General features: G+C 37.1%; 1 protein-coding gene across 1 annotated transcript in view; it reads left to right on the plus strand.

The window, feature by feature from the left end:
• Positions 1-13611, plus strand: part of ubr4 (ubiquitin protein ligase E3 component n-recognin 4) — a 90805-nt gene that overhangs the window by 59006 nt on the left and 18188 nt on the right. The window contains 25 exon segments of the mRNA XM_056448882.1: positions 697-865; positions 989-1193; positions 1281-1394; positions 2051-2260; positions 2367-2516; positions 2605-2832; positions 2934-3012; positions 5003-5215; positions 5319-5487; positions 5569-5713; positions 5925-6010; positions 6108-6195; positions 6287-6480; positions 6568-6807; positions 6902-7040; positions 9086-9211; positions 9317-9445; positions 9969-10312; positions 10396-10486; positions 10585-10669; positions 11984-12111; positions 12200-12329; positions 12414-12571; positions 12645-12754; positions 13325-13466. Of these exon segments, the coding sequence (XP_056304857.1) occupies positions 697-865; positions 989-1193; positions 1281-1394; positions 2051-2260; positions 2367-2516; positions 2605-2832; positions 2934-3012; positions 5003-5215; positions 5319-5487; positions 5569-5713; positions 5925-6010; positions 6108-6195; positions 6287-6480; positions 6568-6807; positions 6902-7040; positions 9086-9211; positions 9317-9445; positions 9969-10312; positions 10396-10486; positions 10585-10669; positions 11984-12111; positions 12200-12329; positions 12414-12571; positions 12645-12754; positions 13325-13466 (3872 nt within the window).

The raw sequence follows: 13611 nt of genomic DNA on the forward strand, positions 1-13611 counted from the left end.
CTATCAAGGATGTTCCTTATATTTTATTTATTTTTTATTATTTCTTATTACCTTATTTTAACATCCAACAACTCTGTTAACAAACCGAGCACTTCTGTGAGGTAGCTTGAGCAATCAACTAATAAATAACATCAATTCTTCACTTTAGGACTTTAGTGCAACAGTATATATAAACACCTCAAATTAAAATATCCGGCAGGCAATCACAAGTTTCCATATCTTACAGTTTGCTACATGGCAATGTTGTCGTCATCAACTTTATAATACCTCCAGACCGCAGACATACTTGCGCTTTTCGCTTCAAGCTGGTTCTGTGTTTTACTTTGTCAGCATTTAACCTCTGCATCAAAGTGATGTCATGCCACACGCATTGCTGTTTCTGTGTGTCAACAAAGAGATCTAACTCTGTGCCACTGCATAACTATAGATGAGAATGAGAATATATAGTCCTAATCAGGAGGTAACATCTGATTCAGATTGAGTCTGAAACGGCATGATCAGGCCCGATTTCCGATCACCCGATCTGATCTGGACATCCCTGATAATCTGTAGTTGAAGATGTTAAAAATAAAAACTAGAGTGAATCTTTCTGCAAAGTTTGCTATTTCAGACTCCAGTAAAAAGTCTTAACTCTGCTTTATATTGCTTTGAATAACATCAAATCACTTCGTTCTTTGATTTTAACTTGTGTTTCAGTTTCAGGGCGCAGCAGTGCTTACGGGGACACGACTGTTGAAGGTCATCCTGCAGGCCCAGGCAGCGTAAGCTCCAGTACAGGAGCCATCAGCACTACCACAGCCCAGCATGAAGGCGAAGGATCAGAGGGAGAAGGAGAGACAGAGGGGGACATCCACACCAGCAACAGGTCTGCTTATATCTTGTATATTTAATATCTCTTATTATTAACTAGAGTAAAGGCATTATAACTCTCTATATACAGTATAGGAATGGTATAATAACTATCTGCCTTTGTTTCGGTCTGTTTCAGGCTGCACATGGTACGTTTAATGCTCTTGGAGCGTCTCCTCCAGCACCTGTCCCAGCTGCACACTGTAGGTGGTGTCCAGGCCATCCCCTACATGCAGGTCATCCTCATGCTGACCACAGATCTGGACGGAGAGGATGAGAAAGATAAGGGAGCACTGGACGACCTTCTGGCCCAGCTCATTGCAGAGCTCGGCATGCACAAGAAGGTGAGACTTCATTAAGCAAGGCCTTCACTTGAATACACTGCTCTTGTTTGGTAACAGCATTAATGATGTTTCTTGCTTGCTTCCTAGGACGTTTCAAAGAAGAATGAGCGCAGCTCTATAAATGAGGTGCATCTGGTCATCATGAGGCTCCTCAGCGTCTTTATGTCTCGCACCAAGTCTGGTTCAAAATCATCTTCTGAGGTAACTGTCAGTTTGAATAAAAAAGTACTTGCAATATTTTTTTTGTGTTGGAAACCAGTGAGCCTGACTATTAAACTATTCAGTATTAAACCACACTATTAGTTAAAGTATTATGCTCAAAAGCAGTATTCTTTGCTACTGTTGCTCAGAAAGCCTGTACCTCTTGTTAGTTTCATTAAGATTGCACAATCAGTGAATATTTGCTTTAAATTTGATTCATTTGTTTTAAAAATAAACATTTTAAAGCAATTTCTATAGACATGCCTGTTTGCCATACACCAACGTTCAGTTTATTTTTGTGATGCGCTCTAGAAAGACGTTTAAAGGTATCAATATGGCAGAAAGTGCAAATTGTTTTGAAAGTTGCCTTTAATTTACAAAAGTGATACATGTTGGTAATATTAGTGTACACAATTAAAAGTGGATAAATGTATAAACCAATAAAACATTTCCTAGAATAGTTCCTTCCATATTATCAGGGAAAGAATCTAGGTAGAATTGCCAGAAACATACACGTATCTCTGTATTTTGCTTTATGAAGTGTTAATCTACTCAATCTGTAATGTTATTGTTTACATGCTGCTAGCAGGTTTACTTGGCAGCACACAGAGTGTGTGAACTGTTAAATAATTCAATTTGATCTGTTTTCTCTCCAGTCATCTTCTCTCATATCCAACGCAACAGCTACTGCTCTGCTCAGCATGGGAGCAATAGACTACTGTCTGCATGTGCTCAAGTCCCTGCTAGAGTTCTGGAAGACTCAGCAGGGCGAGGAGGAGCCGACGGCTACCAGTCAACTTCTGAAACCTCACACTTCCTCCTCACCCCCTGACATGAGCCCCTTCTTTCTGCGCCAGTATGTCAAGGTACAGGCTGGGTCTTAAAACTTACCCCAATTAAGATATATTATTAAGATATATGTTTTTGAGAAGGAAATATCATAGTCTTAAAAAATATTGTGGTGTTTCTTAGGGTCACGCTGCTGATGTGTTCGAGGCGTACTCTCAGCTCCTCACCGAGATGGTCCTCCGACTGCCGTACCAGATCAAGAAAATTGCAGACGCCAACCCTCGCATCCCACCACCAATCTTTGATCACTCCTGGTTCTATTTCCTGTCAGAGGTAATGCAGGCTATTTACTTTTGCCCTCAGCTGAGGAGTTTTCAATAAATAATTTAGCAGGAATCAACCTTCTTCGATCATCTTCCAGTATCTGATGATCCAGCAGACGCCGTTTGTGAGGCGACAAGTGAGGAAGCTCCTGCTGTTCATCTGCGGCTCCAAAGAGAAGTACCGCCAGCTCCGAGACCTCCACACGCTTGACTCACATGTGCGCGGCATCAAGAAGCTTCTGGAGGAGCAGGGCATCTTCCTGAGGGGCGGAATCGTGACTGCCACATCTGGTTCTGCTCTGCAGTACGACACTCTCATTAGTCTGGTGAGTAGCAGTCTCTGCAGTCTTCTTTGACATTGTATGATTTTTACTCCTTTTCCACTTTGGATTTGTGCTAACATTTTGGTTGTTTTTACTTGACACAGATGGAGCATCTTAAAGCATGTGCTGAAATAGCCACTCAGAGGACCATCAACTGGCAGAAGTTCTGCATGAAGGATGACTGTGAGTGAACATACTGTCTGACATTTACATTATATCAGACACCAGATAAACATGTAGATGTCGACACCTGATAAAACCACCCAGACAACAAACCAATGCCCAGTCTATTTCTCACTTAAGCAAAATGCTACTTCTCACTTCTCACACAAAGAACAATTGGATTTGGAAGTTTCCTTAGTTATCAACTTGTATTTTTACTGATCTGATCCAATTATATATATTTGCATTTGGCAGATTTTTATGCAAAATGATATGCATTATATTATATCCCTGCAAATCAAGCCTGCAACTTCAGAATGACTAGTTCAGTGCTCTACAATTTAAGCTACTAAACTCTAAAACATTTTTATCAATAGGAAAATGCATTTTACAGCTCAAACAGTAGATCTCATTTATACCTGAATTGATTGGATTGACAGAAAAACATCAAATTATCAGATAGAAAAAGATGAGACTTGTTTTCCAGAAAATAATTTGCTTTTCGAAAGTTGTTTCCTTGCTTTTAGTTGTTGTCAGTACTGTTTCTAGACATACTGTAGGTGAACTAGTTTGTTGCCTAGTTGACCAATTTAGTGCCACTATAGTGCTTCCCACAGCTTTGAAATGTACACACCTTTTACCCACGGCACACAGTTACCTACATGCGACAAAAAAAGTGATTTTTAACAATATTTGTATTTATTATACACTGTTTTTTTTCAATGGGTTGAAGTTTTTAAAAAAAAGACTATAAATAAAAAAAGAAATATTTGTTTTTCTTTTATTCTATTCAGGAGCCATGTGCCCCCACTGGCAGATAAAATCTGCTGACGTTTTGAACCGTATTTCCAAAGCATGTTAGATATGTATAAAATATGTAATAAATCAACATTAGCTATTAAAAAAAATATACAGCAAATGAGAAATAAATGACATAAATGAATAAAAACATATATTTAATAAAAATCTCTAAAGTCTAATAATTACAAGAATAAAAAGTGTAGATTAAGGCAAATGAGTTAATTAACCAATTCTAATGGTGTACAAATATTTTGCAGCCAGTTTAGAATTTTGTCCTCTGAGTATGTAGAAAAGTTTATCTGAGTCAAAGAATTAATTATATAATGTTTCTCTCTGTCTTGCGGCTGTGCACATGCTGTCAGCTGTGAAGCCAAGCAAAAGTAAATCAGGCTTAAAATTAAAATGTAATGCAAAAACGCATACAATTAACAACGGCTTAGAAAGAGAAACCAAAAGCCAAATCCCAGACGTTTTAGAATATTTAGAAACCCTGGACAGACAAATTTTTAAGTCCCAAAAAGGCACATCTCTGTGAGTCTCTACAGAGCATGTGAGATTGTCTGTGGTAGTGTTGACAGTTCTTGTGCACATACAACGAGAAGCAGGAAACATGTAGGGCAGGAGGAGATTTTCCACTGGTTAATGGATCGCGGATGTTGGGCTATTGGGCGGATACAAAAAAAAAAAATAGTAAAAGAATGATCACCTTCTAAAAAAATAAATGTCACCAAATATACTTGGGTGGCCATTAACTTACCTGGGCGGCCCGCCCACTTAAAGTCTACGTGTGGAAAGCACTGCACTTGGTGCAGGGGTGATAAAGAGCACCAACGATAATAATACTTATAATAATTTTTGTAATTTAACACATGATAGCCTTGTTTGTTTTTTTCATTTATTGCATACACAATAATTTAAAGCATTAAACATTGTTGTTTACAATGCACAGGGTGGTTTTTAATAAAACTTTTATGGTAAATAAAACTATAAATAAACCATAAAACTGTAAATAAACTATAAAAATTACGTTTAATAAAACTTCTATAAAGGCTTTCTGAAACCTCTGTTAGGGGATAAAACATTTTCAAAGATATTTCTCTACAGTAGTAAGTAGAAGTAGTAAGTAAGTACACTAGAGTCTAGCCTAGGGTGCTAGAAAGTCAAGAAACAGCCCTGCTCATCATAATAATCGGATTTTCTTTTTGTGTAGCTGTGTTGTACTTCCTGCTACAAGTGAGTTTCCTGGTGGATGAGGGTGTTTCTCCAGTCCTGCTGCAGCTGCTTTCTTGTGCCTTGTGCGGCAGTAAAGTCATGGCAGCCTCTTCTGGAAGTTCTGGTGGAGGTTCAGGAACATCCCAGCCCTCTCAGAGCAAATCCTCAAGCAAGAAGAGCAAGAAAGAGGACAAGGAAAAGGATAAAGAAGGTCTGATGTTTTTTATTTATTAATTTATTTATTTATTTTTAATTATCTTGTGGCTTTTTTGATAATTGATACCACATTCATTCAGGGTTATTGTTTCCTGCAGGTGATGGAGCTGGCAGTCAGGAAGATCAACTGTGCACAGCTCTGGTTAGTCAGCTCAATAAATTTGCAGATAAGGAGACGCTCATCCAGTTTCTGCGTTGCTTTCTGCTCGAGTCCAACTCCTCATCGGTGCGCTGGCAAGCTCACTGTCTCGCACTGCATATCTACAGGTACGTAAAGTCAATTTTCTTCCTTTGAGCTTGAGCCAAAAGTCCTGTAATGTAAACCTAACTGAAAATTTACCTTTGTAGGAACTCCAACAAATCCCAGCAGGAGTTGCTGCTCGACCTGATGTGGGCCATTTGGCCAGAACTACCTGCTTATGGGCGTAAAGCAGCTCAGTTTGTGGACCTGCTTGGATACTTTTCACTTAAAACTCCTCAGACAGAAAAGAAGGTAGTCCAACAACTAGAATTCTTCAAATGAACTGCATTATTTTGAATTAGAAATCTCTTGTAACCTTAATCGAGCCTTTCAAGTAAATTTACTTTGCTTAAAGTTTTTATTCATTTCAACAGAAACTATGACTAACTGTAAACAGTCATTATAGTAGGCTAGCTTTTACAAGATTCGAATAATGCAAATGTTTTGCTTCCTACTTTTCCAGCTGAAGGAATACTCCCAAAAGGCGGTAGAAATTTTGAGGGCACAGAACCACATCCTGACCAATCATCCCAATTCAAACATATACAAGTAAGTGTTCTCATCATGCTTTCATTGAATGGATATATTCTGCCTCACCAATGTAAGAACATCTCTCAATGGTAATCTTTTCACACTTTCTTTCCAGCACCCTGTCTAGACTAGTGGAATTTGATGGATTTTACCTAGAAAGCGATCCCTGCTTGGTGTGCAACAATCCTGAAGTGCCCTTCTCTGTAAGTGTGGCCCATGACATGTGATGTTGAAAGGTTTGCTTTGGTTACTTTGGCTGTTAATTTTGATCTACTTTATTCCCTGTACTATTAGAACATCAAACTCTCATCTATCAAAGTGGACACGCGTTACACCACCACTCAGCAAGTGGTGAAGTTGATCGGGAGCCACACTATCAGCAAAGTGACCGTGAAGATTGGTGATCTGAAGAGAACCAAGATGGTCCGCACGATCAACCTGTACTACAACAACAGGACTGTACAGGCCATTGTAGAGCTGAAGAATAAGTGAGAGTTCTAGTCACACTCTTAAAAGAGTTTAGAGAGTTTAAATGGTCTATGAAAAAATTGATTTTGATCATTTGTATTTCATAGGCCTGCTCGCTGGCACAAAGCAAAGAAGGTGCAGTTGACCCCTGGCCAAACTGAAGTAAAGATTGATCTTCCTCTTCCTATTGTGGCCTCCAATCTGATGATTGAGTTCTCTGATTTCTATGAGAACTATCAAGCCTCTACAGAGACCCTGCAGTGTCCTCGCTGCAGCGCCTCGGTACCTGCCAATCCAGGAGTTTGTGGCAACTGTGGAGAGAATGTCTATCAGTGTCACAAGTGCAGGTACACACTGTACAGACTGGGGGCTGAGATGTACTTTAAATACATGGAATTACAATTAGAATGGGTTCAAAATTGTGTGTTTTGCATTTTCCAGATCCATTAACTATGACGAGAAGGACCCGTTCCTGTGCAATGCCTGTGGTTTCTGTAAATATGCACGCTTTGACTTCATGCTGTATGCAAAACCCTGCTGTGCCGTGGATCCTATAGAAAATGAAGAAGATAGGAAAAAGGTATATTTTTAAAAGATATGATGTCATTCATTCATTTTCTTTTTGGCTTAGTCCCTTTATTAATCAGGTTTCGTCTCAGCGGAATGAATCACCAGATGTGATGTCATTAAATGATATTGCTCAAGCAAGAGTGCTGTTTTCTTGAAGGGCTCCTATGATCATCTTTTGTAAGCAGTTGGAATAGAACTGTATTTAGGTACAGTGTGTCCACAGTCATATTGGAGTAATATAAAGACTTTTTTAAATTTCCTGATGTTAAAATAAGATCCAAATCTATCCTATTTTGAGGCCCACTGCAACGTGAAGTTGGAGTGCGGTTTCCCCGCCCACTGAATTGATTGACAGCCGCGTATTAACATGTCTTCGTAGTAACGCGTATAATCATATCAACAAAAAGATCTGTTCAGCCATCTGTGATCATCAATCATCATCAAATGTGATCAAGAATGAGTTTTACAAGTTTAAAACCTTTTTAAAACAGTGCAGGTTTGTAATGAATTACAGCGATTTTACTGTCTTTACTTTAGCACCACAGCACATGTCAGCACAATTATAAAAGAAGTCACTTCAATCCCTGTTTGTGGACGTTAATCAGGTTTACTTTGTACATTAACATAACGGATGTCCATACAGCAGTGGATGTTAACATGTGTCCTGTCACATTTGCGTGCAAAAACAGTGCAAAGTTAAACGCGCACGATGTGTGTCTGGGTGTGTGTGTGTGTGTGTGAACTTTGTAACAACATTGTGACTCATCATTGCAGAAAGGCTTGAATTAACTTCACAACAAATACATCAAATAATCATTAGGAAAGTTCTTACTGCAGTATTTCTCACAAACGTTACGTGGGATCTGCTTCCTTCATGTCTTCATGGAGAACTAGCATTAAAGGCACAGGCAACAAAAACAGCAACATTGTGTTCAGAGCAGAAATTTCTAATGTTCTAAAAGATATAAATAAACTAATGGGTGTTGAGCTGAATCTTTACAGACACATTCTGGAGACACTAAAGACTTATCTTAAATCTTGAAAAAGGGGTAAAAACATGGATGCTATTGAGAAATTCCGTGCAAAAAGATTTCACCAAAATAGCAAAAGCAAAAGGTTGTCTGTGTAGGCTTGTGTTTTATAGTACTGTAAAAATACTCAAAAGTGTCTCTGTCTATTTTCAAACTGTTTTCAAAAAGTCACACAAGTGCAAATTCCACATCAGTCACATCCGTAACTGTAAATGTCTCATCCATGAGAAGGCTTTTTTCTCATGAATACAAAAATGTCAAATAATTTATTTTTTTTGTTCTATAGCGAGCTAATTCTTATCCTTTTGTTTAATTATTATTTTCTGTTAAACAGATTAATTCACATAATTTCTTCAAAATATGTCAGAAATCATGTCTTTTTGGTCACATCCATAACGCAAATTTGTTTCCCCCATTTAAAATAAAATATAAAACATGTTTACAGATTGATCTTTTTTGTCAGTTCACTCTGTGGTTAGTTGTTTTAGAACATATAAACAGACATTTCAATATACTGTTAACACATACGTTCTGTTTGAATTTATATTTCTTGTTTTTAGTGCAAATGTCACATCCATAATACTAAAATTGCTGTAATGTGATACGGATTTTATACAATTTAACAAACAAGAAAGTACTACTGAGTGAGACGCGTTGTTCTTGCTCCAGCTATTTTTGTTAACAAAAAAAAGACATTTATAAATCTCAGACTTATTTTTTTCAGTTCTAAATGAATCAGCAATTTTGAATGAATCATTTGAACACACAATTCAGTGAATTACTGATGACAGGAACTTATTTGCCATCTATTGTCAGTTTTAATGTCATTTATTTACCATGACAGGGTCTATACCAGCACATAAACACATATCAAAATAATATTATATTTTATTTATTTACTTATTTATTGATATTATTATCATTATTATAAAAATAATACTAGTGTATATGTAAAAATGAATGCTGAAATGGAATGTTCCAAGTCATCTTATTATAACAATTGTTATTGATTGATTGCGTACAGGCTGTGACCAACATCAACACTTTACTGGACAAGGCCGACCGTGTTTACCATCAGCTCATGGGTCACCGGCCACAGCTGGAGAGTCTCCTGTCCAAAGTGAATGAGGCTGCGCCTGAGAAACCACAGGTCAGTCTGTCAGCTTGGATTTCAGACAGATCAGTGACTTTTCTCTAAATAATTACCCAAAATAATTTGTAGGTGCGGTGTTCATGTTTTCTTGTTGTTTCTCAGGATGATACAGGAGCAGGGGCAGGCCTGGGCACATCTACTGCCAGTGTCAACCGGTACATTCAGCAGCTGGCACAAGAATACAGCGGAGACTGCAAAACTTCATTCGATGAGCTCTCCAAAATCATACAGGTTAGAGATAAATACAACCCTTAAACAAATGAGAACAATCCTAGAAAAAGAATTATGATGCTTTTCGGTGACCGCTAATATGCTGTAAAATAAATGATGATGATGATGATGATGATAATTAATTTCACCCAAAAATGAACATTTTCACAAAATTATTTACTTATTTGCAAGTGAAATATGCCGTAAAATATTAATTAGCTATTCTCATTTTCATATTCTCAAGTCGTTTACATTTAAGAGTATTCTGAACAAAAAAGAATGAAAAATATTAGAATTAAAAAAAAAATGTGGCATACAATATAAATAATATGTTTTATAATTATGCTGTTAATGAAATATAAGAATCTATACATTTAAAAATATCATATATCCATTTTAATAATTATTTAATCAACTAGTGTTGATTTAAAAATGATTATGCAATTACCACACAGTAACAGTAAATAATATTTTAATCATGTGCTTTAAATATATTTTAAGGTGTTGCTTTCCAACTTATTTATTTTTTTAAATTGTCATCTAGAAAGTGCTTGCGTCGCGTAAGGAGCTGCTGGAGTATGACCTTCATCAGAGAGAAGCAGCAACCAAATCATCGCGCACCTCTGCTCAGCAAACATTTACAGCCAGCCAGTATCGAGCCCTGTCTGTGCTGGGCTGCGGACACACGTCCTCCACTAAATGCTACGGCTGTGCGTCCGCTGTCACAGGCCACTGCATCACTCTTCTGCGTGCACTGGCAACCAACACCGCCATCAGGCAGATCCTGGTACTGCAGGGACTCATCCGAGAGTTGTTTGAGTACAACCTGCGCCGCGGCACTGGTGCCATGAGGGAAGAGGTTCGCCAGCTTGTCTGTTTGCTCACCAGGTATGAAAACTTCACAAAAGAGTACAGTGGAGAACAGAATACTGAACTTTGCTTACTACTGTTATGGCCATGTGTTTTTGCAGAGATCATCCAGAGGCCACACAGCAGATGAATGATCTCATTATTGCCAAGGTGTCTGCAGCACTAAAAGGACACTGGGCCAACCCTGATCTGGTATTTACACTGTGTTATTGCTTGGCAAATATTGGTGCACATGACCGATCTGTAGCACTTGCCTGAAAGTTTAGTTTTTCTGATTTCTTCTCATTCAGGTCAGCAGTTTGCAGTATGAAATGCTGTTGCTCACTGACTCCATTGCTAAGGAAGGAGGATGCTGGGAACTCAGACTTCGCTGTGGTGAGTCCTGTGGTGTATATATAACTTTTATTTATATATATATATATATATATATATATATATATATATATATATATATATATATATATATATATATATATATATATATATATATATATATATCCATAAGTTGAAACAAATGATTATTTGAGGTAGTATTGGTAAAAAAAATTGTAGTCAGTTAAATTATTGTAGGTATTATGCTATATACAGTGCTCAGCATATATAGGTACACCCCTCACAAATCTATCTTTTAAATTCATATATTTAATAAGAAGCTATACAATATAATATTTGCCCATATACGTTAGATTAGTCAGTACTGAAGCCTAATCTGGAGCTTATCTAACAAAATAACTTACAATAACAGTGCAAAAACTAGTACACCCAAATTTATATGTTATAGAAAAATATTAGATACAAATTTTAAAAGAGGAAAAATCAAGAGAAGCAAAAAAATTAAAAAATTCTGTTGAAATTTTGTAGGTTGTAATTTATTTAATTTTATTTTTTTTTTGCAATATTTAGCTTGAATTTAATTGTATTATCTTTCAATTTTTAAATATGTTTGGTGACTAAAATATTATTTAATAAATATATCCGTTTAAAAAATCTGTTTTGTTTAAGTGCACCAAAATAGATCGCCTGTATTCACTGAGAAATGGAGAAAAATATTCATTTCCAAAATAGGGTGTACTCAATTATGCTGAGCACTGTCTATAACCAACCAGTATTGCTTTTTTAATTAGAAATGCAAATTTATTCTACCTTATAAGGTTAACTTAAACACTAGTATAATTTATGATATTTTATAATAATACTTAATTTAAACTAAAATTATATTAATCTGTGTTTTTGTTTATTGTATATTGTTGTTTACTTAAATAATACAGAATCATAGATATTTACTAAATTATATCTTAATAAATTATTATCTAAAACATAATCCTGCTGTTTTTATATTAGAATTTAATTATGTACTTTTTATGTTCATTGTAATATATAATGTTGATTAAACTTGTGCAGTAATTGTTTATTTATATATTGAGCAATATTAAGTTAATGCATGTAATACACAATTTACTGTTATTGCTAGAAGTTTATGTAGGGCAAAACAAGTTAACTGAAATAGTGTTACCTAATTGTACTAAATATAATTCTCAACGTATCAGTATTTCATGCCAGAAATGTCATATTGGTGCTTTATATTTGTATATTTGACTTATATTGTTAATTTTCAAGATGCATCTAGCTGTAACAGCTAGAATTTTAATACCAGTGCTTCTCTGCTTACGTGTCTTTATTCATTTACAGCGCTGAGTTTGTTCTTGATGGCAGTCAACATAAAGACCCCTGTGGTGGTGGAAAACATTACCCTGATGTGCCTGAGGATCCTACAGAAACTCATCAAACCTCCTGCCCCCATCAGCAAGAAAAACAAGGTACGACAGACTACAGAGAATCATGCATGATGTATTGATTTGATATGTATTGATGCACTTACAGAACTTGGCTTGTTCTCCTTAACAGGATGCTGCTGTCGAATCCTTGACTACAGTCAAGCCATATAACAACGAGATTCATGCGCAGGCCCAACTCTGGCTCAAAAAAGAGCCCAAGGCGTCTTATGAAGCCTGGAAAAAGTGCCTTCCTGCTAGATGTAAATATCCCAATTCTGTGCAGCAATGTTTAGGGATTTTTGCATGAAACATTTTACTTGATTCAGGACTCTCGACTTTCACAGGCCAGGAAACGGTCTCTAAGCCTTCGAATAAGGCTGAGATCAGAAGGCAGTACCTGATGGAGAAGTATGTCTGGAAGTGGAAGCAGTTCATGAGGTCCAGATCGGAGGGCCTGTTTCCTCGCCTGCTCAAACTGGGCCATAACAACTGGCTGAGACAGGTACATGCTCTCTCAATGCTCTCTAGTTTGTCTGGTTTGACTCTCTGTTAATGTTCTCTGATGTGTTTTGCAGGTGCTCTTCACTCCAGCCACCCAGGCAGCAAGACAGGCCGCTTGCACCATCGTCGAAGCTCTAACAACAATCCCTAGCCGCAAACAGCAGGTTCTGGACCTGCTAACAAGGTATGCGTCACATGGATAAAAAAAAAATTACAATCTTTTTTGGACCAGATATTTTTGCAGCAAGATTGTGACACCAAGCTGACCATTAGCCAACATTGAACTATTACGCTTTCAGTTTTTGAGTTGGTGTACCCCATTGTGTTGGTGTAACTCTCAAGAATATAACCGCTTTAATGCTTGTCTACTCCTAGATGATTATTACCAACGTTTAGCACTTTATTTCTAAACAAACAGCTTTAATGTGACAAACAAATGGCTTTTAATGTATACATTTTTGGTTGTTTGTTTTGAGATTGGTGCAATTGTACCTCAAGCTGCTGAAGTTGCAATCAAACACAACAAGGCTTTTGTGTCAGTTTTGCTTTTTAAAAGGGTGACTGCTGCCCTGTGGTGTTATGGAGAGATATATTTTAATTTAGTTAGGTGCAGATTATACAGGCTAGTTGACCATTGGCTAGAATCATTGTGCTTTCCCAGTCAGCTCTTTTTGATTGGTTTTGTTTTCCACGTTCTTTAAACTCACGCGAGACTCATTTTTGTAATAAACTAACATTTTTGTTTGATGTTTAGTTATCTGGATGAGCTGAGCATCGCAGGAGAATGTGCGGCTGAATACCTGGCTTTGTACCAGAAGCTGATTAAACCTGCTCACTGGAAGGTTTACTTGGCTGCCCGTGGTGTTCTGCCATACATCGGCAACCTCATCACCAAGGTATGGTCAGAAACTTGGGATAATATCAGACAGGAGTGTTCAAACTAGCTCCAGGAGCGCCACTATGCTGCAGTTTTTAGCTCCGACCATTCAAAAGAAAATAATAATAATAAAAATAAACTTTTTTCCCAACCTTAAGTAAGTC

The sequence above is a fragment of the Danio aesculapii genome, chromosome 23, assembly GCF_903798145.1.
Source record: "Danio aesculapii chromosome 23, fDanAes4.1, whole genome shotgun sequence".
Lineage (NCBI taxonomy): Eukaryota > Metazoa > Chordata > Actinopteri > Cypriniformes > Danionidae > Danio > Danio aesculapii.